General features: G+C 38.6%; 1 protein-coding gene across 1 annotated transcript; it reads right to left on the bottom strand.

Moving 5' to 3' along the window:
• Nucleotides 1-24,708, bottom strand: Ppp1r2 (protein phosphatase 1 regulatory inhibitor subunit 2). Its single transcript, XM_038346627.2, has 6 exons — nucleotides 24,316-24,708; nucleotides 14,571-14,678; nucleotides 10,689-10,766; nucleotides 10,071-10,165; nucleotides 4,456-4,623; nucleotides 1-1,527 (listed from the first exon to the last, which is right to left on the bottom strand). Exons 1-6 carry the CDS (start codon nucleotides 24,435-24,437, stop codon nucleotides 1,481-1,483), a joined length of 618 nt encoding a protein of 205 aa, XP_038202555.1. The 5' UTR covers nucleotides 24,438-24,708; the 3' UTR covers nucleotides 1-1,480.
• Nucleotides 24,709-25,816: the final 1,108 nt, after the last annotated feature.

Raw genomic sequence — 25,816 nt, 5'->3', positions numbered from 1 at the left:
TTCTTCTAACAGCAAAGACTCTTCCCACCTTTTTTATTTTGACATCATATTTCCATAAATTGAAAGTGGATAGCTGCTCAATAAAAACCATTTCATATATATAATATACAGAAGTTATTTTAAAAGTCTGTCATATAACAGATTCATTTGGTGCTACCAAAAACTTACGATACAAATAAATGACTACAAAGGGAATCATCACTAAACGAAGACACACAGGAACTATTCTTTTCAGGGGAAAAAAAAATCCAAATAATTTCTACCATGTTCAAGGAATCAAGTCCATCTGTTATAGTGTGCATTATCATATTCTTTTAAAGCAGGAACTCCTCCGAACCTTTCAATTTAAAAATGTTCAGGCATAATTCTGTCTGTACATTCAGGAACAATCATATTCTGATTACATAAAAAGTTTTCATCGTGCAAAAAAGCCTAAGTTAATAGTTTTCTAAGGTCTAAAGTCAAATGAACTATTAGCAATTTCCTGACCAAGTTGTCAATCAGACGTACAGAGATCAGGTGCTTAGCTGTCCTGCTGTGGCATGGATACTTCATTTATTTCCTTCATGTTTAAAACTAGCAGATGTCTAAGTGAGAATTCATTACTGCAGCAAATGACAGAGTGAGAGAAGAGCTTCTCACGTCCAACAGCCTTTGCCGTCCTATAACAATCTTTACAATTATATGTATATAAGCAGAAGGGAGTAGGAAACAGAGCAGGTTCAGACAGGTATATAAATAAAGGGAACGCTGAGCTAGCACACACTATTCAGAACCTGATCTGAAGTCTGCCCAGCCTACAAAAACAAGCAGAGCAGATGTCAGTGCAACTTTAACCTGGTAATTTATTTGAGTGTGGTTGGGAGTGGGGGAAACCAGTTTGGATGGAAAAGATTTCATTCCTTTCCTTCTGAGAACAGAGAAAATCAGGAATTTTAAAGGTCATCAATCAGAAAATGAACAGTAACACTTTCTCAATTAGCCAAAACAAGCTAAAGATAAATGTTAAAAAATATCTTTCTGTCTAAATATTTATCCACCTATATATCCCACTGTACCAATAGGCTTTTGATTAAAAGAAGAAAAAGCATCAAACTACTCTCCAAACATTTTATAAGAGGTACCATCATCTAGAAGTGACAAAAATAAATTAGTTTCCCCCATGACATTATTTAATATCTAAAGCATAAAAAGCTATATAATATCATATACAAATTAACCAGTGTTCTTACAAAAGTAAAGCAGTTTTGGACTAATGACATTACACTGTATTTCTGGTGAAATATGAGGCACAAGAATATATGCATTAATTAGGCATTGTCCATCTAACCAGTCTCTATGGTTATCACTTAATTCTTGGCAATATATAACTGGTGTGTATTTTGGTACGTAAGTCACGAATTGTAGAGAACAAGAAGCAGTGTAGTATAGTAACAAGGTTTGTATTTGACAAATGACTGCATTGCTGAACACATTTCTTTTATGAACTTTGTGATTTGTTTTGCAGATGGCCACTTGCAGTAGATCCTGCAAAGATAAAAGGAGAAAAAAAAATCAGTATAATTTGCTATTACGGTTTGAATATGAATTGTCTACAGGCTCATGTGCTGAGGGATCAATTCTACTTTGAGAGGTACTAGAAAGGAGGTAGAGCTTAAGCTAGAGGAATGGGACACTGTCCCAGTGGCTACACTGTACTCTGGCCCTCCTTGCTTCCTGATCACCAGAATGCACTCTGCCTCACCACAGGCCCACAGTGACAGAGCCTAGTACACGTGGACTGAAAACTCAGACACTGTGAACCCTTCTTCCAATCCTCTTAGGTGGTTTCCTCAGATACTTATTAAAGCAAAGAAAAACTATGACCAACTCTGAAATTACCTGATTTTAAACACCCTTTCCCTGGCATGGCTAATAAGCAAATACAAAAACTTTAATAAATCAGTAAGGTGTGCTTCATGTAGGCTATATTAGACGGATTTGAAAGACCCTAAACATACCATTAAATGTTATAAAAGCAGGAATGTATGTGGAGATAGGACAAATGGGTTTCAGAATGGATGCTGGTGTGAGTAATCGCAGGAGGAAAGCTGTTTTACAGCTCCAACTATTTGATACTAAAAAATTCACATTACCCGACAATTATACAATACCAACTTTAGAAATAAGCGGAGGCATGAAGCAAAAGAGTAGATGAAGAAACTGCACATGTTTAAAAAGCAGTAAGCTTTAAAGGTTGGTTAAGAAGGGTTAAGACCCGAAGAGTAGATGAGAAACTTGTTTTCAACCATCCTTGTGCACTCTTATGATGCCATGAGAGTTATACTCCTATGTGAGGGTGCTTTAGTTTCTACTTCAGAAAACTCAGGAACTAATAAAAAACTTTATATTCTAGTATAAGTTAATTTTCAAGAACCATTAGATACAGATTAGCGCACCCTAATCATCATCAGAGAAACTTCCTTATGTAGCAGAGCTTAGTACAGACACCCACAACTGACCAGAGCCTAGCCCTAAAAGTGACATCTTTGTCACTCCCTCAAGGCTCAGGGAACACAGAAGCAGACTGGTGAGAACCATAAGCTAGGGAGACTGCTGTGAACAGTGTCTTCTGGACATGACAAGGCCATCATCATATCCAGGAACTCAGAGCAGCTCTGGTTGCGTGCTAACATCAAGCCAGTCAACATTCCAGTGTGCATGGTGGAGGGGGTCACAAACTCCCCACATTAGCAGTTGATGGCTGCTCGGGGAGTCAGCTTTCTTCAGATGTTGCCCACGTTCCAGTGGATGACCCTACACTTATGCACATGCAGGCAGCATGACCTGGATTTTGTGGGTTGAGAGGACATCAAGTTGGGAATGGGTGTGGCTGGAGGTAGTATGGGAGGAGTTCAAAGACCTGGGGAGCAGATATAACCAAAGTACATGTAAAATTCTCAAAAAATAAATTAAAAATGTTTCTGGAAAAAAAAAAGCTATGGAGAGAGAGAATGGGAGAAAAGAGAGATTAAGAATGATGTTTCTTTATTCTTTAGTCCCTGTGTTGAGTTGGGGGAAGAATTTCAGCAGCAAATGAGGAATGTTCCTAACTTGTTACAGCACAGAAGAGCTGGCAGCAGAAGTGAAAGTCTGAAGGAAGCTGACAAGTTACTTGAGGGGCTGGAGTGGGAAACAAAGATGTCAGGGCAATTAGGAGACATTATATGTTTGCGAGCGCTCTACCACTGAAGTACACCTCAGTTCCTAGTGTTTGATCAATTAAAAATAGATAATATGAAGAGAAAGAGTTAATGACTACTAGGATGAAGTCTGTTCAAGTTAAATACTGCAATCCTGACACTATAACGAGACAATGACTTACTATTTCATACCACAGAATTACTATTCCATAGTAAGCATTAAAATAGAACAACTTTTACTTGAACCAGTTTAGGCACCACGGATAAATTACACTGCCACAAAAAAAAAAAAAAAAAAAAAAAAGAAACAAAGAAACGAGCACAAGAAAAGGTCGTGAATATATACACCATCTTCAATCATAGATAAAGATGGACAGAACAGTCACTGCATTTTGAGACAGGCCATGCTCTCTAATCCAGGCTGGCCTGAACTCACCGCAATCCTGGAGTCAACACTAGTGCTGGATTACAGGTAGTGCTACCATACCTGGCTCACCTTTGTTAAACACAGAATAATAAATGATAAGAACTAGGGGCTGGGATATATACTTCAATGGTAGATATATATAAGGCCCTGGGTTTGATCCTGTACTTCAAAAACAAATGAAATAAAATATATTCCCTAAGACTATAACTGCTAGGCTGCAGAAAGTGGTCTAAGACTCAAAACACAAAAAATATAGCAGCAACGCTGCAAAGATGACGTACTTTTTGTATCTACAGGAAAGTCAAAACAAATCTTCCATACAAAAAAACATGTTTTTTGAGCAAAATATGGCAGTTCCATGTTTGTCATCCCAGTACTTGGAAGAGTACAGATTGAGACAGGAAGACTGCTGTGATTTCAAGGCCAGCAGTGTCACATGACAGACCATCCCACCAAAACCAAAACCCCACATAAAATACCCACAAACAATAGTCCCCCTCAAAAAACAAAAACTGCTTTCTTTAAATGAGTTCTAATAGTATGAATGAGGCTCTGGGTTCAATTTGCAACACTACAAAACAAAACAATAAAAACAAGTAAAACGTTTTAAACTTTAATTTAGATTTTCTTGTTAAATAAAACATGACTTCATACAGTCAAGCAAAGTATCTTTAAAGCCAAGTAAATAAAAAAATATGGTTTTATCAAATTAATTTTAGGCATAAATTTATTTTGAAACTGAGCCCAGGATTAAACTGTAGAAACACTGACACGTCTCTGAAGGCTCCAGAAGCCCCTGCGAAGGAAGCTCTCTCTCAGGCCTAGTGACACTGCTAAGGCACTGACCTTGATCTGACTCTTCAGTATTCATGCTGTTCCCATCTGCAGTCTCTGACATTTCTTCGTCGTCGTCATCATCATTCAGGTCTTTTGAAATTAACTGTCTAGCTAATTTAATATTCAGTCCTTCGTTGTAGTGAAGCTTCCTTTTCATTTCAAACAGTCGCTTCTTTTCTGTAAAAGATTTGAAAGAGGATTGTGAGCTTAGGTCTCTACTTGGGGACTGGTCCAAGCCTGTTCTGTCAGAGTCCACTGTGTATAATACAGTTATATTCACTTAAATTTACTTGAAAGTTTTTGTTGTCAGTTGAAGACTATTTTTGTGCTCAATGGCAAAGTCAGGTAGTTTGTAATAAGACTATACAGCCCACAAAATCTCAAGTATTTAATTTATAATTCAAACATACACTTCAATCAATGAATAGGAATGGACAAAGCTTTTAGAAACTCTGTAAAGAAAATTTAAAGATACAAGAAAACTCTGTAGCAATAGTACAATCAGATGTATGAAGACTGCACAAACTCCAATGTTTCTGTAAGCAGCCCAAGATGACCTACATCTCCTAATTCCTCTGCCTCCTAAATGCAAACATTATAGGCATGCACCAGGGCTAGCAAGACAGCACACTTGGCTCACATGGTGAAGGGAAAGATCATTTCCTGGAGTTGTCCTTTGCTCTGCACCTGAGCATGCACACACTCGAACACAGCATAAATAAAATGTGCAAACAAACTAATAAAAACAAAATAGGCACACACCACACCTGATTATGACTTCTACTTTCACTAAGAAAAATAATCCTCTTAAAAATCCTTATCAGTTTAAAAAACTCCTATGACTTTAGAAACATAATTAGTGGCAACTCAACACACCTGCCATTTTATTCACTGAACTGTTCATGAAGAAATAAAGAATTCTAAGATTGAACCCAAGCACCCATATAAAAAGCCAAACATCCTGTAGCAGGCACATGCATAAACTTACACTGAAACACAAATACAAAAAATAAACCTGCTGCCTTAACCACCCTCTCCCCCAACCCCGTGCGCGCATAACCACCAGTAACTTCAGTGCCACAGGGATCTAGTGCCCTCTTCTGGCCTCTCTGAGCACCAGGCACATATGGAGTACACCTCCATACAATGTAGGTAAACACTCATACACACAAAATAAAAGTAACTTTAAAATGAATTTATTAGTAAAATAAAGATGTCGATGAAATGAATTAAAATTCCATCATCCTTGCTTTATTGATGATCTTAATCTCAAAATAGCACAGCCATCACCAAAATAAGGATATTCAAAGTTCCTAAGATCTAATTCCCTTCAAGTGTTATATTATTACCAAGTATTCTATTATTAAGATCTTGTCAGTCATTATTTTCTCTGCTTTTATAAAATACTTCTGAGCCAGAAGGCTGGAGCACACCTTTAATCCCAGGACTCGGGAGACAGAGGAAGGCAGATAGATCTCTGAGTTCGAGGCTAGCCTGGTCTATAGAGTGAGTTCCAGGATAACCAGGACTACACAGAGAAACCCTTGTCTCAAAAAACAGCATACAAAAACAAAAGCAAAAAACCACATTGGAGATGGGGAAAGGGTCATCTCACCATATTGCTAATATTGGTCTTGAAATCGTGGGCCCATCAGTCCTCCTATCTCAGCCTTCTCAGTAGCTAGGTTCACAGGCATGTACCAGAGCAATTTGGTATCTTTAAATATTCAGATGATGTGAAGGCAAAGCAAATATCCACCCACATTTTAACTCACCAAAGTAACACCTACTCAGAATTGTAAAAGGAAATTACTTCCAATAACCTCACTCAAAAATGGAGATAGAGATGGCCAGATTCCTTGCCTAGTATTCATGAATCTAATATTCAGACTACAACAAAACAAAGCTAGACACCCAGAGATTACTAACATTTTTTTAGCTAGCTTTTTTTTTTTTATATAAAAATATGTTTTTACAGCCGGGTAGTGGTGGTGCACGCCTTTAATCCCAGCACTTGGGAGGCAGAGGCAGGCGGATCTCTGGGAGTTCAGGGCTAGCCTTGTCTACAAGAGCTAGCTCTGGGACAGCTAAAGATGCTACACAGAGAAACCCATCTCGGAAAACCAAAACAAACAAACATATATATATATATTTACATACATACACACATACAACTACAAAACTGAATCACATTTGAAGGCACAGTTTGTTTCTGCACTTACTATGTTGTTAACACAATCACATATCCAAATTTATCCAAGACAGACTCAATGTCATTTCGACTTTGTAAAAAGTTTCAAGGTAGTGAGATATAATTATCTACTCCAAGTCAAAGCTTTCTGGTTTCTCACTATATTAGCAATGCTTTTTATAATATAACTTATACATAGTTTTTATGTATTCTATTATTTTCAACATAAATATAAATGCACATTACTCTTTGTAAGTCACAAAATATTTTTAAAAATGAAATATATAGTTTAGATTGTAATGATCACAAAACATTAAACGATTAAACATAAGTAATGTCTTGTGTTATTTTTACTTTCGTCATATATATATATATATGTATGTATGTATGTGGGCACTGATAATATTTTTAAATGCCTGAAACAATTCTCATATTCATCCATAGAATATGAGAAGCCTCCTTTCCCATATTCACACTAAAAATAAAACTGTCCTTCCCCACCTTGTAGTACTGGGGACTGAATCCTGGGCTCAAGTCTATTAGACAGTGAGCGACCAGTAAGAGAGAGTTCCATAATGCTATTTTGATTAGCTTTTTTTTTTTTTTTTTTTTGAGAAAAGGTCCCACTGTGTGGTCCTGGCAGGCATGGAATTCTCTATTTGGACCAGTCTGGCTTTGAACTCATAGTGATCAGTCTGCTTTTGCCTCCCAAGTGCTAGAATTATCCCTAGTGCATTTACTGATCAATTAGAATACAAAATGACCAGTGCTAAGTGCATTAAATACTTCATTTCATTTAATAATCACCAACAGCTTAGTCTGTTTGTTTGAGATGGGGGGGGGTCCCACTAAACTTCCCAGGTTGGTCCTGAACTTGAGGGCTCAATAGATCATTATGCCCCAGCCTCGTGACTCTAGTACCACAGATATGTACTGTCAAACACAGAACTATTTTTTTTTAAATTAGCCAACTTAAAAAAGCATCAGACTTGGAGCATAATACCATATTTCTCAGACTCCACAACTAATAATTTTAATTATTGTAATATACATTAGATTTATTTTAACAATATCTGTGCTAGGCAAGTGTAGTGGTGCACTCAGGAGGCAGAGGCAGAGGCAGGCAGATCTGCGAGTTTGAGGCCAGCCTGGTCTACCTGCTGAGTTCCAGGACAGCCAGTGCTGCCTAGTGAGACCCTGTCTTGGAAAAAAAATCAAAACAATAAAAAGAGAGTATCTGCACTGTTAAAATGGCTCAGCAGGTGGAAGGTGCTTGCTGCCATGACTAATAACCTGAGTTCAAACCCCAGACCCCACACAAGGAACTGACTCCTTATTAGCTGTCACCTGACTGTATCATGTATCGGCTCAAGTGCCCATACATGCACATAAAATAACAAATATATGTTTAAAAAGTAGTACTTATTGACAGCTATAAGCCTAGTACTGGAGAGCCCAGGCAGAGGATTACTATAAATTCAAGGCAAGACTAGGCTATTGTTTAAGACCTTGTCTCAAAAAAACAAACAAAAAGGTCACCTGTAAATTCAAAATGTTTTCTAGACATGTAAATATTTAAGGGGAAAAACACCTATATAATTTAGTAACTCTATTAGTAGGAAATCACTTAATAAAATTATTTTAATAGGTCAAATGGTATGCCTTGCAGTTCAACTCATGGAACTACAAACTAATGGATAATTATCCTTAATGAGAACTGATAATGTAGGTTAAAAAAACCCAACAGTTAATAGATAAATGTTTTGGGAGGATAATACGGAAAAACCTAGTAACAATTTTTATTTGAAACCCTCCTCAATAGCCCCTGGTGCTATTTATTGTCAGAGTCTCTCTAATGCTGATAATGAGCTTGGGCTGACAGTCTGCTGAACAGCTTTACTAGGGCTACCCAAGCGTTCTACCACCGAGCTACATCCTGAGCTTTGATTACTTTCTGCGAAGAGAATGAGAAACACAGGGCGATGGTGACACACCAGACCAGCCTGGTCTACAGAGTGAGTTCCAGGATAGTCAAGGCTACACAGAGAAACCCTGTCTCAAGTCCCTCTACCCCACCCTAAGAAAAAGAGAGAATGGGACAACTATGTTCACCTGAGGGATTGGATCCTGGACTTCTAAGGACATCAGAATCTATAGATGTTCAAATCCTTCATGTACAGTGGTGTAGTTTTTGCATATCACCTTCACACACTACATGTTCAGTCATTTCTAGGTTTAATGCTATGCAAATAAATAATGCTGTGCTATACTGTTAGGGAATAATGACAAGAAAACCATGTTTATCCTTGTTCAGTATGGGTTTATTTTTCTTCCCTCAAATGTTTCTGAATCATTGTTGGTTAAATGTGCAGGTGTTGAACCTGCAGATACCAATGGCCAACAGGGTATTTTATATTCTTTTACATAAACTAAAAATATTTATTTTTTAAATTGTGTTTGTGTGCCCAAGGCTAAAGTTAACAGCAGTTGTGACCCATCTGACATAGTTGCTCAACTCTGGTACACATACTTTACCACCGAACCATCTCTCCAGCCAAATTTTATCTTGAAAAGATAATACATTCACATGGTTCAAAAAGTTTAAAAACCAGTAAGATAAAACATATTCCTATCAGACCAGTGTTCCATGCAAACGAAAACACACGAAGGCAGCAGTACCTTAACTACACATGTGCTGTCTTGGGCACAAGAGCCTCTTCCATCCTGCAATGAGGCTTCTCCAGCTTCTCCTCAGACATCACTACTCTGTGCTCCACGAGACCTATACAATTTTCATTCTATACTTTATCATCTTGGTTCTCTGGATAAATTTCACTGTCTTTTTTTTCTTCGACACAGGATCTCAGGTAGCTCCGGATGACCACACATCTACTACAGAATGAGGTTCTGAACTTCTGCCTTTACCTCTCTAGTTTTGTTATTAGAGACAACACAAACAGTTCATTTGTGCCAAAGCTCAAACTGAGGGCTCTGTGCATGCTATTTAAGCACTCTCCAAACTCAACCACATCCCCAGTCCTGCATCACTACTATCTTAAAACAGAAAAGGCACAAATGAGGCAATCTATCCACTTGAAGATCATTCAAATACTCAATGACACTAAAAGAATTAATTTCATAAGTAGTTACTGAGTTTCTTTTTATCAGGCACTAAAAAAATACAAAGAAAGGAATATCTGCAAATACTTGGACGACAGTAGTATTTCTTTCACCTTCTTTTAATCAAGGGGGCAATACTATTACATGAAAAATTCACATATGTAGAATCTGAATTACAGGTTCTATTTTTATTGCTTTTTGTTTCCTGTCCACCACTTCCCAACTATGAATGTAATTTTCCAATCTTCAAATACATTTATTCTTCACAAAAATTATTAGCATCACACTGAAAGCAGCTGCAGGAATTACCTACCTCGCTCTTCAGGGGAGAGGTCATTATCTTCCTCTCCACTGCTTTCTTGTTCCCGAGTCCGATACTTTGGCTCAGAGCCTTCAGCAGCAGCTAATCTATAAAATATTTATGAAGAAATTAGTAACTGTGACTTGTACTATTTAAATGTCTCATTCAACTCCAAAATTATAAACAACTATTCTAGCTACAAGTGATGAAGAAAGCAAAAGGAAAAGTAGGGATGGATATAAGCAACAAGGACGGCAGGGCAGGTGCTAGAAATTAATGAACAACAGGAACTTATGTTTGTTTTTCTCACATCTTTACCATGTAGATGGCGAGAGATAAACAGACTGAAGTATCCGCAGGGTCAGGCACTTTAACCTTGCCACCTCCCGTTTAGATTGATATTAATCAAGAAACAAGATTGCAATAATTGCTATAAAAATCTAGTTAGGGGCCAGGAATCTTACTCAGTGGTGAAGCAAGTATTTACTACATAGCCCTGGGTTCAATTGTCAGTAAAAACCCAAACCTAGGTAAGTTTAGTCTTTTGTTTATAAATGTACAAGCAGAACACAGCAAATGTCTTTGACTTTGCACAATTAAACTACTCTACAGAAATGCTTTAGTACTTACTTCTTAGCTAAGATATCTGGAGTCATGACGTCGTTGCCTTCCGAGTCACTGTAGGCGTCTTCATCATCACCTATCATACTAGGATGACAAGCATGTGTCTATTAACAAGCAGGTTATTAAAACTGATACATGAAATAAAATTGTACAGCTAGAAAACCAAGACTGAAAACAAAATTTTATTAATTAAAGTAACAATTTATTTAGAACTTTGTGTCATCTTTGAAATTTAACTTTAAATTACTTTCTATTACACATGCCACTGGGCTGGGAATGTAACTCAGTGGAGTCTTTGCCAGACATGCTTAAGGTCCCAGAGTTCAAGCCTCAGGCATAAAGAATGATATATATATAAACTTATATATATAAGCTTAACAAGAAAAAAAAGCAACCATACAATACTGAAAACTCAAATTATCTGGGGGAAAAAACTAAAAATGTCAATTTTCAATCCAATGAGGCAGATGGACAAATAATGCAAAATAACCCACTTGTTGGTTTAGTATTTTGAGGGAAGAGTCCTGCTGTGCAGCCCAGCTGGCCCCAAATTTGTGACTACTGGAATTACAATTAGGCAGTGAGGATGCTGAGCTGGTTTAGAATTTGTGCTTATATATCACCATTAAGGAAGAAATGGTCGCAGACATACGACTAGGAAAAATAAACAGATCCTATGGCGGGGAATCCTGGCTGTCTACTTCGCTGGATTAAGAAATGCACAGAAACAGAGCCAAGTGTCCTCTCCTATGTGGGAACCCTCCAAAGAGCTTCCCAAGCAGGATTCAGGACAGAATCAGGAGTGCCCACTGCACACAAGCTTCTCCTCTACTCTTGAGATTTGCGGAGGGGCCATCTGTAGTAGCTCTTTCGTATCCCTCCAACTATCTCACTGAACAGACAACACGTGAACAAATTTATGAGAGACAAAGAAAAATTAAAACAACAAAAGTGCCCAGAAAATTAGTAAAGCTCAGCTCTAGAGAGTTTGTGATTACATTCTCAGACAATATCAGACCATGAAGGCTCTGATCAAATGGCAGATAAGGCCTCTGAAGGATTCAGGATGGCATTAGTAGAAATTTGTGCAAGGCAGGAGGTAGGACCTAGTTGCAGGGAAAAAAGTCACTGATTTCATTGATTTTTTTTTTTTAAAGAAAGAACATAAAGTTGGTGAGTAGGGAGGTGGGAGGACCTGGAAGAAATTAAGGAGGAGAAAGAATATGATCAAAATATATAGAATTCTCAAAAAATATAAAAACAATTTTTAAATTCTCTACTACACATTCCCTCTGATGACGTTCTACTCTGAGTGCATAGGGTCAAGCTACCACAGACAGACACCAGGATCCTTTGGAGCCCTGAGTCAACAAAAATGGAAATTCCTCCTCTGGAGTTCTCTTCTGCCAGATACTTGGTCAAAGCAACAAGAAAGCAAACTAATACTGACCCTAGAGACCCTAGAGACCTAATGAATAAAAACCTGCTGGTTATACATTCATCCAAGGAAACGTGAAATAAACCCACAAACATTTAGGATATAAGTAGAGTAGAATATAAGAAATATAATTTGTTGACTTGTAGCAATGTTCAACAGAAAATTATGGGTTACAAATGAATTGTGTGTATATATAAAAGAATATAAACCACCAATGAGATTTTTTAGTTTAAAATGATCTTTTTTTTAAAAAAAAAAATTTGCTATTGTTGTTAAACAAAACAAAACAAAACAAAACAAAACCAATCTCATGGAAGTAATGGGAGCACTGAGTGCTGAATTGATAAAAGCTAACTATTCTATGCATACACAAGCCTGTTAGTGACCAAGCTACATTTTTGCAGCTCTACAATAAGGATATATGGGTATGGAAGAACAAAATAAAATGAAACACCAAATGTCTACCATTCAGATTTTACTACATTTTAAATGTTATTAGGAAAAAACAAAAACAATAACAAAAAGCTACCTATTCCTCCCAAGTCATGTCTGATATGAGTTATTTTAGGACAGCTATCCTCGGTGAGGGGTGGCTACCCGCTTTATTGAGAAGGAACAAAATCCCGACTTTGGATTTGGTTTAATAAAGGGTTTGATATATAAAGTGTATCCTGTAATTAAGAGGAAGTGGGGTATGAACTTCCTTAAATTCATTACTATTTAGTTTTATTATCTGTATCTTCTGTTTCACTATTTCTTTCTGTCACAGATTTTAACATTTTCATGTGTATTTGAGCTGTTTCTGTTAGCATCACATTATCTCCCTAAGTCCTGTTCATTTAAAAGATAGCATTTTCGTTGATGTAACTCACATCTGACATTCACAAAGCTCTGAGTTTAATCCATGAACACATAAACAGGGCATAGTCCTGTAATTCCAGTACTAAGAATATAGGCAGGAGGATCAGAAAAATCAAAATCTTCCTCAGCTACATAGTAAGTTGAAGTCTAGCCTGGGTTTCATGAAACCCTGCATGACTTGGCTGCATGGTGGTGGTGCATACCTTTAATCGCAGCACTTGGAAGGTAGAGGCAGTCGAAAAAAAAAAAGCACATGACTTACAGATTTATCTGGTCTTACTTTGATTAAAAAAAATCTTATTACTGAAAATATTTTTCAATACAGATTAAGTCCTAATCTTAAGTGTTCTACTCATTTAGAATCTGTTACTATTGAATTATTTTTGTCTCTTTTTAAATACTGTTTATAATATCACTTCACAATTATATTTTAATTTTTTTTTAAAATTTTGTTTTTTTAAAGATTTATTTATTTATTATGTATACAACGTTCTGCCTATATGTCTGCCTGCAGGCCAGAGAAGGACACCAGATTTCATTACAGATGGTTGTGAGCCACCATGTGGTTGCTGGGAATTGAACTCAGGACCTCAGGAAGGAGCAGTGCTCTTAACTGCTGAGCCATCTCTCCAGCCCTATATTTTAAAATTTTAGCTGGACCTAATGGCTCATACCCTGTAATCTCAGCACTCAGGAGGCTGATGCAGGAGGACTACTCTGGCTTCAAGGCCAGCTTGAGCTATATGGTAAATTCTAACCAGCCTGAAATACAATGTATGATCATACCTTAAATAAATAAAAATCCTGAGATTTATAATTGCCAAATCCATACTATCAAAACTACAACACCATACAAAAGAATACAAAACTATCTGTCTTCCATGTAGTTTTCTTTCTTTCTTTTTTCTTTTTTTGCAAAGAAAGCCTCCGATTTCTACTTGGGGAACAAAAAAAACCCCTCAAATCTCATCTTCCTTTCAAAATTTGGAGCTGGAAAGATGGTTCAGCAGTCGAAAGCACTTGCTACTGCCAGGACAGGAGATGGAGTCTCAGCGCGCACATCAAGTAGCTCACACGGCCTCCACTCCAACTCCATGAGCCCTACCTTCAGCTTGTGGTCTCCTCAGCACTTCTACACATCATATATACATACACACAAAAAAAATCACAGCAATGAGAAAGAAGACAAAGCTCACTTATTTGTGTGTATCAGCAGCTAGCCACCATCCAGGTGCAATATTTATTCACTACAACAACAATAATGTGAAGTTGCACAGTATTAACAAAAATGTACTCAGGTAGACCATTAGCTAGCACTCTGGCATGAAATATAAAACCCCTTCTGAATGGAGATGGAGGAGGAGTCGGTGGGTGGGGAGGTAGAAGGGAGGTACGAGAGGGAACGAAAGGAGAGGAGGGAGGGAAAACTGTAGTTAGTATGTAAAATAAAAAAAATGGATCATGAAAAAAATATTTCTCCAAACACACACAGAGAAATATAAAACAGATTTAAAGTTTCTGTTATTTAGGAATTATATCAATGCAAATGGAAACAAGCCACAAAAGATAGTATGTCTACGTTATATTACCTGTGGTAAGGAGTGTTTGGCTCATCTATTTTCATCAAACCATAGTCTTTGTCAGCTGGATGATATGTTGCCAGGATGTTCATTTCATCCCACTTCTGGGACTTTTTACTGAAATTAAAAAGGGGGGAAAAAGCATTTAGTATACATATTAAAAACAGCAAGGACTGATACACAGAGAAGTCCTGTCTCTAAAAACAAAAACAAACTAACAACAACAAAAAATCATACATGTCTACACTTAGGTGAGTCTGACTGCACGTTCTCTTATTTTCTAACCTTCAGATTAAGAATATCACATTTTCACTGTGATAAAATATACAAAATACAATGTTAATAAATTATGAGTGTGCACTCTGTGGCACTAAGTTACACTACTTGCAATTAGCCCTACTATCTAACACAGAGAGGCAACTGAAACTATATCCATGAAAAAAATTACAAAACAGTATGAAATATAAACAATATTTAAGATGTGGAACAGGGCTCAAGAGATGACTCAGTAATTAAGAGCAGTTGTTCTTCTGGAGGACCCAGGTTTCAGCTCCCATTATACCCGTGGAGGCTCACAACCATCTCTAACTCCAGTTCCAGAGGATCAACACAGTCTTCTGGCCTCCAAGGGCACTGAATACAGTACACACACAAGCAAACACACCCAAAAAGTAAAAATAACATTTATGATTTTAAAACTTAAAATATTTGGTTAAAAAATTCTAAAACAAAATTCAATTTCACTTGTCATAGTAGAGAATGAGTTTAAAAAAGAAGTTTCAATTGCTTTCATGCTCAGTTTCATCCACCTTTGTCTATAACAAGATTCAATTTTTAAAAATATTTGACTGGAGCTGGGTGGTGGCAGCACACACCTTTAATCTCAGCACTCGAGGCAGAGGCAGGGGAATCTTTGTGAGTTCGAGGCCAGCCTGGTCTACAAGGTGAGTTCCAGGACAGCCAGAGATAAACAGAGAAACCCTGTCTTTATTATTATTATTATTATTATTATTATTATTATTATTATTACTGTCTGCATATGTAATGGGGGTAGGTGAGGGGTCAGAGGACAAGCTGAAAAAGTCAGTTCTCTCTTCCATCTTTTATGTGAGCTGAAAGGATGAAACTTGTGGGAGGAACTTGGGTTGTATGGGTTGCATGGCAACAAATATCTGTAAAACAATTAAACTGGCCTTCTATTTCAGCCCGCTACTACATCTGTTTAAAAATTATTAAATATTATTTGCTTAGAAAGCAAATAATTCAGTCTGTTCATGGACACATCCCAAGGAAGTTCACAGTGAAAAGAAACACACCTTTAAAGAATTAAGAGAGAGTTGTGGAATACTACTATGTAAAGGTGTTACATGTGCTTATGCTGCACTGTGTAACTATGTAAAGATGTGCTGCATTTGTTTCACCTTGCCTGCCTAAGCCCCTGATTGGTTTAATAAAAAGCTGATGGTCAATAGGCAGGAAAGGGTTATGCCCTGGGCCAGCCAGTCAGCCTCAGAGGAAGCAAGAAAATTAGGACAAAATAAAAGGTAAAAAGCCCTGAGACAAAATGTAGATGAAGAGAAATAGGTTAAATTAAGTTATAAGAGCTAGTAGGACAAGCATAAGATAAGGCTGAGCTTTCATAATTGATAGTCTCCGTGTCTAGATTTGGGAGCTGGTTGGCAGTCCAAGAAAGCTGTTACACAGAAGGGCTGCAGAGATGCCTTGCTGCTCTTCCAGAGGGCCCAGGTTCTATTCTTAACATGGTGGCTCAACTGTAATTCCATTTTCAGGGGATCCAATCCCCTCTTCTGACTGCCAAAGACATCAGGCATACATGTGGTACACAAATATACATGTGGGCAAAATCCTCTACACTTGAAAAACAAAAATAAATAAATCTAATTTTAATTAAAAAGATTTAAAACAGAAAACAATTCTGATTCTAATAATGAAAAAGAATTGATATTGATTTATGCTTTAAGAGTAAGCTCCAGGGATCCTTCCTGTTTCCACCTCAACACAATGAAAACAGGCACATACTACTATGTCCTTTTCACGGGAGCTGGAGATCTGATCTCAGTTCCTCATGATTGTGCTTTAGAAACTAAACCATTTCCCTAGCCCCTAGTACAGTACTTTTTCATTGTTTGAGACAGGGTTTCTCTGTATAGCCCTGGCTGTTCTGGAACTAGCTCTGTGGACCAGGCCGGACTCACAAGATCTGCCTGCCTCTGCCTCCCAAGTGCTGGGATTAAAGGCCTGCAAAACCACTGCCAGCATGTATAGTATTTTCTTAAGCTCTAAATTTACATCTAATACAGTTTTCTGAATGTGAATTATGATTAGATATATTAAAAATATTAATGACTTAGCTGGATGCTTTCTAATCTCAAAACAAGACAAATGATGATAACAATGCTAAATGATGTTAAATTTCTAAATGTTAATGCTGAAATACATATAACATTATCTTACATGGGTAGAAAAAGAAAGAAGGAGCCAAGGAAATCGCTCAGTAGTAGGTAAAACACTAGCCCTCTTAAGCCTAGCTACCTGAATTCAATGCCCAGAACCCAGGTAAAAAGAGAGTGGCAGGTGTCTGCAGTCCCAGTGTAATGTAAAGACATGGAGACAGGAGAATCTCCTGAACTAGTCTGTAAGAAGCAAGAGCAACTGACCTTGCACTTCAAAAAGGTAGAAGGCAAGAATGAAGTCCTGCAAATTGTTATTTGCACATGCATGCTCAAGTGTTGGATATGAGCTCTCTTCTATCTCTCTCTCATACACACCCATACACATATTTTTTAAAGAAAGATACAATTTAGTTGGATATTTGACAGAGTGTTTCTAATATGAGGGAAGAAACACTGTAAATTTGTTTTGTAAGATGACAGACAGAAAAACATAGAACACAAGCAGAAATTGCATTTCTTAAATTTAAGAATAAAATTTAAAAGTATAATCCCCGTACACTAACATTAATAATTTGAAGTTTTGCATTTTCTTTTCACTCTATGTACTAAATTATATAATACATAAATAAAAATATATATTAATATGTAAATATATACAGAATACATAAACTATATACTATATTAAATAAGCTACCTTTGTCTTTTTGCCTTAATAACTAAATAATATTTGACATGTTAACTAATGTTAGATATTTAAATTTAATCTAATCTAACACTATTTAAAACAAGCAGAGACAGACATATTTCCATACATTCTATTTGTTGATGATTTTAGGATAATTTGCTAAGACAATCTTTTCCTCTTTAGATAGGTTCTTACTGTGCGATCCACAGTGGTCTAAGATTCAAGGGATCCTCCTATGTCAGCCTTCCAAATAGCCACGATTCTAGGTATACGTCACTGTAGTTGGCACCCCCCCCAAAAATTTTAGGACCACTTATGTGGGGTAGTGGTGGCACATGTTTTTAATCCCAGCACTTAGCAGGAGGCAGAAGCAGGCAGATCTCTCTGAGTTCAAGTCAGCCTGGTCCATAGAGCTAATTCCAGGACAGCCAGGGCTACACTATAACCAAACCATACCAAGCCAAACCAAAAACAAAAGCAAAGAACAAAAGATCCAACAAACAAACAAACAAAGACCATTTATAATGTCACCAATTTTTGCCAAGACCTTTCTAAGACTGGTTATTTGTGCTTTTCTAACTTACAGAGTATGAAGTAGTGTCTAAAGTTATGTTCTACTTGTCACTCATTATCTAACAGACAACATGACAAATGCTTACTTTACTTGAATGAATTGTTTACAGCCTTTGCACAGCAAATCCAAGTTCTTCAGATTAGCAAAAGCACATTACACATGAAAGCTGAATTTACCTGATCTGCAACTACAATAAATCTGAATCCCGACTTCTTCTTGTCTGTTCTCCATTTATCATGCTCTACTGTAAATGGAATTTAAAGTCTTACATATTTAAAGCTGTACTAACCTTCATTTCCTCAGTACAAAATTAAGAGGAAAAGAAATCTTTAGAAATTTTCAAATTCAAATCCAAGAAAGATTATCTTGAAATTAAAGGGTATTGAACGAATGGTGGGTCTGCGTCCCGCCACCTGGCTAGCTTTACACCCGAAATAATTACATGGAAACTATTCATTTAAACACTGGCTGGCCCATTAGTTTCAGCCTCTTATTGGCTAATTCTCCTATCTTGCTTAACCCATTTCTATTAATGTGTGTAGCACCATGAGGTGGTAGCTTACCAGGAGAGATCTTAACCTGCGTCTGTCTCAGAGAGGAGAGGCATGGCAACTGCCTCACTGCCTTCTTCCTCCCAGCATTCTGTTCTGTCTTACTCTGCCTATCTAATTTTCTGTCCTATCAAAGGGCCAAGGCAGTTTCTTTATTAACCAATGAAAGTAACACATAGATGACCCTCCTCCATCAAAAGGGGAGACACTAAAATTAAGAATGTAAAACAGGGGCTAGGCAGTGGTGGTGTAAGCCTTTAAATCCCAGCACTCGGGAGACAGAGGCAGGCAGATCTCTGTGAGTTTGAGGTCAGCCTGGTCTATGAAGCAAGTTCTAGGGCAGCTAGGGCTGTTATACAGAGAAACCCTGTCTTGAAAAACAAAAACAAACAAAAAAAGTGAAAGACTCAAAAAATCGCTAAGAATTCTTAGGTAAAAAGCAAATGAAGAGAAGAACTGTCAATAGAGACAGTGGATATGGAAATTAGCATTCCTAAGGTTTCAGTGGAATTAATGTTAGTGGCAGAGTGTCTAAAAACTCAAGGACCAGCCTGAATTCAACTATAGGCCATTTTCTGTCAGAAATCCCAAAGATAAAAATGAACTAGGTCATGGCAGATCTGCTGTGATAGCCAAACTTGCTGGCTTCGGTTTCACCCTTCCCACGGATGACCAGATTGCTGCAGACTGTTTACATCTTGTCCTGTAAAAGTTACTTCTTTCACTTGGGTAGTTCAAATGCTGCCATCTCAAAAATTTCCTCGTACTTCTTGTTTCTGCTTGCTTGTTTGATACTTTTCACGGCTCTCAGATTGGCAAGGCAGATTTTGCTTCAAAGTATTAAACTTTAATTTCACATTTCAATAAACAGGTTTTTTGGTTTGATTTTTTTTTGTTTTTAGAAAAGAGTCAAGACTTTGAAGGCTGATACCACAATTGAAGTTAAACTAAGACTTAACAATAAAGCAAGCAGAAGCAAACAAAAGGCAACTTTTGGGAAAGAAATAATCTTTTAATTTTAATTAGTTTTGACTTTAACACTCCATATACTTAAGGAGACAAAATGGAATTCAGCACCTTGGGGTGTAGGGGTTCACATAGCCTAGACTGGCCTGAACTGGGTACGTAGCCAAGGATGACTCTGAATTCTCATTCCGCATACCTCTCCATCTCTCAAGTACCGAGACTGTGTGTGGGTCACACTATCCCTCACTCAAACACAATTTTAAAAAGTTGAATTTACCAGAAAAAAAACTACAACAGAATCTGGATTGAGCTACGTGAGGGAACCCAAGACGCATGAACAATTAGATTTCTACATTTCTATAACAACACAGTTAAGAGTAAGGTCCTGGGCTGAGCATTTTAACTCATTTAAGATGTACAATTCACAGATAAAATGAGTAATTCATTGACAGTCAGAACAAATAATCAGTGACTAGTAGCAGACAGGATTCAGATGAAGCACTACACTACAATTTCTCCCTAAAATAGGATTTAGTAACATTTAATATACTTTTAATAACTGTAAACAATCACTTTCACTCATATCTGAAAAAGAATATACCTTAAAATGAATAGCATCTTATAATCATAGGAATTTGTTTTCTTTTTCTGGTGGTCGTTTCTTTGAATCAATGGAGCAATGTTTTCAATGAACTGATCTAATTTCATTAGCTCTAGACGTTAGGTTAGGCCTTCGTAAGATGTGCACTACATTGGAGGTATCCTGAAACAATTTTGGGAACTCCACAAACCCAGGAGAGGACAGTGGTTTTCAAAACAGTTGAGCAATGTGGTACCATGTTGCAATGTGGTGTACTTAACTTGCCTAAATATGAGAAACTGTGGAGTATATACATTTTAATTAACCCCCTAAAACTAATACCTGGCAAATGTTACGACTCAGAGGAACTAATAGTTAATAATTCACTCAGAACAAGACACTTAGGACACCTGCCCGATATGCTGGTGTGTACCTGTTCTGTGTCTTTGGGGTAAGGAAGAGGAACTGCAATGCCAGGGGTAACCTGAGTTAGAGTGTAAAATCTTAACAAATTTACAAATAATGATTTATCAGTCTTGAAAAGAACTCAATTAAAAACAATCAAAATACCAAAGACTATTTTAAAAGTTGAATTTACCAGAGTTTTGAAATACCAATGTAAAATTTACAAACCTCCCTTTACCTATACATTATCCTTTTTTAAAAAAACCTTTGTACCTGTGAGAATGTGCATGTGTGCGTGTGTGTTCAGAGGACAACCTTGGGTGCAGTTCTTGCCTTCCTTGTTTGAGTCTGCATCCTAATTTCTTTTTTTTCAGAGAGTGCCAAGTTAGCTGAGGCTCAAGCGTTTGGGAATCCAAGGGTTCTCCTGTCTCTGCCTCCCATACATAAGCACTGGGATTACAGGTGAGCATGCTATCCTGTCTGGTCTTACAAGGGTTCTGGGGATTCAAACTTAGGTCTTCACACTTGCACAGCAAAATGTTTTGCCCACTAAGCCATCTTCCTTAGCCCCTACATTCATTTTAAGAAATACAACCAAAAATATGCATGAATTATGGCAATATTTGAAGTGCATTTGAAAAACTGTCAGTAATTACTCCTATATAAGGTAACACCCTTCAGTAACTGGGGGTAGATGAGAAGGATAGTGATGAACCAATTGCATTGGACATGATAAAAGCATGCAAAAAAGGTAGGCTTCACTCTTACTTGCAGGCTCTCTATCTGGGAATTTCCTTACTAAATCTAAACAATAGTGAAGGTGGTTTACTGGATGGTCAAGACAGCAGCAGAGTAAGAAAACTTTGTATTGTTCACCAGCCGCAGCCAAATATGGCAAGGCTCTGCTTGCTGCTTTCAGTTCTCATACCGTATAAGTCTTCTTTGATTTAAGTAATTACTAACATATATTCCTGAACTCTTTGTACAAAAGGATGAGTTTCATTGACCTTTTGATACATGTACAACACATGGTCTGTTCATACAACATACAAGTATGTGCCTTCCTTTCCCTTCTGTTTCCATGCTGGGGATCAAACCCAGGTTCTTGCATATGTGAGGAAAGCACTGTACCACTGGGTTACATCCTAGCCACAAGTATGCATTCTGTGGTCTACTTAGTGCCATGCACATTTCTGTTTCTGTTGGTGAATGGCTCCCAAAAGTCAAGTATTGCCCAGTGTCCCTAAGTGCAAGAAGGCCATGGATAAACTTACAATGGATAAACTTCATCCAGGCATGAGTGCTACTGGCCATGAATTTAGTGCAAATTAATAAACACTATATATTAAATATGGTGTCTTTAAGTAGAAACACATAAAACAAGGTTAAGTAATGATCAGATGATGATAATTTATGACCAGAGGCTTGAGAGGACATAATTCCTTATTTCCCTTAGGATCAAGGACTCAAGGCTTGCAACAATGCTTAGCATCTATGCGGCAATACAGAACACAATTACTAGAGTAAAGCAATCCCCTTAGAGCTCTGGCTGTTTCCACATTAATATGATGGCCATCTGTGTTATTAATGCACTGCTCTGCCATTTCCAGTTAGACGGACATGCTACCTTTTGTTTCTGGATTCTAAGGACATCATAATTGCAAGAGTCACTTATTTTTAGTCTTTTTATATATCAGACTGGGGGTACTGATTTTAATTAAATTAAGCATAAACATAAAAAGTTTGTTTCAAATGTATTCAAACTACAATAACATTTCTGTTAAAAGAGGCTCAATTAATATTGCTTGCATGAATTGTGACAATAACAGTTTTATTTCTACAATTTGTTTTCTTTGCTTTATAATGTTCCAACAGTGATTATGAAAAGGCTTATCTTTTACCAGTTGGAACCATACACCATGAACTTCAGTGAATTAGAGTTTGGTAGTGCTTGCTATATGGCTACAACTACAGTCAATGCAATCTGTCAACAAGCTCATAAAATTCTCTTTAAATCAATCTGCCCTGCAGGAACTCTTTCAGAAGAAGTGATTTGTCTAATGGAGCCAGTCTCATTTAGTGGCATCCAGGGGGAAAAAAGGAAAAAAAAAAAAACCTGAATGTAAATCTCAGGCAACCATGGGAGTCAGGGCAGGCAAACCTCTAATACCGTGCTTTAGATTACAGCACATCACATTTGAGAATGCATGGACATCAAGCAGGCAGAAAAAGGCGCTTGGCGGTTGGAAAAAAGCTCACCTGGATAACACAAAAGTCAATGAGAATCCTCCTGCTTAACAGTCACACTGTGGAGGTGCCTTCTGTAGGTATTTTTGAACATCTTGATCTTCTTGCTATTGTTATGGTCTCGCATTCTGTTTCTCTCCTGACCTACAACCACTGTCAAATCCCTTTAAAGCAGCTTACTCCAAGCAGAGGTTGAAAACTTGAGAAGGAAGGTCAAGGGTCACACCAAAAGAACGAGGTGGGGGCTCTGTCCCGCAAAGCTAAGTCCCTTTCTAGTGTCTGCAGGCCACAATTCTAAGCTGAACTCACACAAGAGACTTTCTTCAAATTTCCCTAAATTTGTTCCCAACTAGTTACTCTTAGGACTCTAAATTAGATCCTTAATATAGGCACGCCCTAGTTCTAGAGTTCATCAGCATCCTCATTTAATGCTACTACTAACAAATTTCAGTAATTTTCCTAAAGCTTTATTTCCAAATGCAAGAGTTCTTCTATTTTTAGTAACTCATAGTATCTAAGCCCCCTTACTGTCTGACCCAGTGGTACAGTTATATCTTATACACCGTACTGAAACATTATTTTCATTGAGCACTGAACCCTGGGTAGTTTTCTTTGTAGCCAAAACACCTCTTTTCAGGCCAGTATATTGTTCCATTATACAAGTGTACCATAATGAATATTTCACCAGTTCTCACTAATGGACCTTGGGTGGTTGCCAGTTATTTACTATTACGCACAATGCTGCACGTCAACATCTTGAGTTGCTTCTTTCTGAAGAGCGTTTAGAAACGCCGGACAGGACCCCAAACTAGAAAGCACCAAAACTCTAGCTTCAGGTACAAAAATATAATAACCCCACTAAATACAGATCAGTGACTTTAAAATTTTGGTTTCACTTAGTGCGGAGATGACAAACCAGGAACTGGGAGGATGCAGGAAGATGCTGAATGGGGTTTGTGCTTATGTTTGTGTGTGTTTTAATTTTCTTCTCACTAGCCTGAACCTAGACTGAAATTTAAGGGCAAGAAAGTAACTCCTCTGCCGCAGAATTTTGGCTACCTTGGCTTAGGGTACCGAATAATAAAATCTTGACAGCTAAAGCTTGGAAACTTCAATTTGATTCTGGGGGCACCCAAAATCAAAAGCCAGGTTTAAAATGTATACATGTACCTAACAAATATAACACGACGAACGCCACCTCTGCCGACGGAGTCCGTGCCGGCTCCGGCCCCGCTCCACCCCGCGGCCGGAGGGGCAGGGCCGAGGCTGGCTCCCCGCGGCCGCCCGTCCGCCGGGAAGGAGCGGCTTCCAGGCCAGCCTCCCAGCTCTCACCTCAGCTCCTCTTCGACAGTCCGGCGGGGCTGTTCGGCCGAGGCCACCACCTGGGAAGCCGCAGAAGTCTTGTTCTTCAGGATTCCCTTGATGGGCCGGTGCGAGGCCGTCGAGGCCGCCATTGCCGGTCGCTCCGGCTGTCGGCTCAGGGTCGCTGCTGGCGTGGGGTCCTGGAGGAGAAAGGGTGGGCACTGCTGAGACCCCCCAGGCGGCCGCGGAGCCCAGGCCGGACTCAGGCAGCCGCACGCGCTGTCGCGGAAACCACTACCGGCGTCACCGTCACGACACAATGACCGCAACGCCACAGGCGACGCCGCGCGGCGGGCGGCCCTCAGCCGCCGGCACAGAAGACCGCGGCCCGCGGAGGAGGCCGGACTTGTGCCCCAGCGCGGGAGCGACGCGGACGCCCAAGCCAAGCTCGGCCCGCCCTCTCGCGATATCTAGAGCGGGGCGGGGCGAGAACGAAGCCAGCCCTCTGGCCCCGCCCCTTCTCGCCCCGCCCGGCTGCTCCGCTGTGCTTGCCTGGGCGCCCGGGCACCGTCGGTGTGCTGTGAGTGTATAAATTTTCAGTGGAGAGACTGGCTAGCTGATTTGCTGGGCGGTCAAGCACTTTCTCCCATCGCCGCATGAGGCCTTGCTACTATTTCTGTTTTATGCCAGAAAACTGAGGCTCAAGGGTGACCTCATTCCCCAAAGATAAGAGACGTTAGCTGAATGAACGACGCAGCTCCCTTTTCTATGTAACCTTCGTAATAATTTCTTTCTTTCTTTCTTTCTTTCTTTCTTTCTTTCTTTCTTTCTTTCTTTCTTTCCTTCCTTCCTTCCTTCCTTCCTCCTTCCTTCCTTCCTTCCTTCCTTTCTTTCTTTTCTCCCTTCCTTCCTCCTTCCTTCCTTCCTTCCTTTCTTTCTTTCTTTCTTTCTTTCTTTCTTTCTTTCTTTCTTAGTTTTTTAATTTTTTTTGAGAAAAGGTGTTTTTATGTAAACCAGGCTGGTCTCGAACCCATAGAGATCCACCTGCCTCTGTCTCCTGAGTGCTGGGATTAAAGGCCTGTGGCACCACGCCCAGTCCTTCATAATTTTAACTCTTTGTTACAAAATCATGAAATATCAGTATTGGAATGATCCTCAGAGACCGATCATGAAACCACAGAATAGTTACTTTTAAGATATAATAGACTGCCTGCATAAGAGGTTAGAACGACCTAACCTCTCTCTACCGTTGGAGAAGCCGATGGACGGAGAGAAAAAAATCCTGCCGCTTCCAAGCAGCCTGTCTGTAGGATATGAAGACCACAAGAAGGCAGGGGGCTAGTGGAGGACTGGAGCGGTTGCCTTTACAACACTAGGAGTGACAAGATGCCAGAAGTCAGGGGAGCCATTTGCCACAGATTCCAACCCCTGTGCCCTCAGAGGGAGCCAAATTTCCTGCACTTAATTTAAGAATTCAGGCCCTCAGTACATTTCTATTGCAGAAAGCTTTTTTGGGTGTGAAAATTGTCCC

Source organism: Arvicola amphibius, chromosome 10, assembly GCF_903992535.2.
Source record: "Arvicola amphibius chromosome 10, mArvAmp1.2, whole genome shotgun sequence".
Taxonomy (NCBI): Eukaryota; Metazoa; Chordata; class Mammalia; order Rodentia; family Cricetidae; genus Arvicola; species Arvicola amphibius.
The sequence above is the reverse complement of the archived record's forward strand: the minus strand, read 5'-3'. Positions and strand labels throughout refer to the sequence as shown.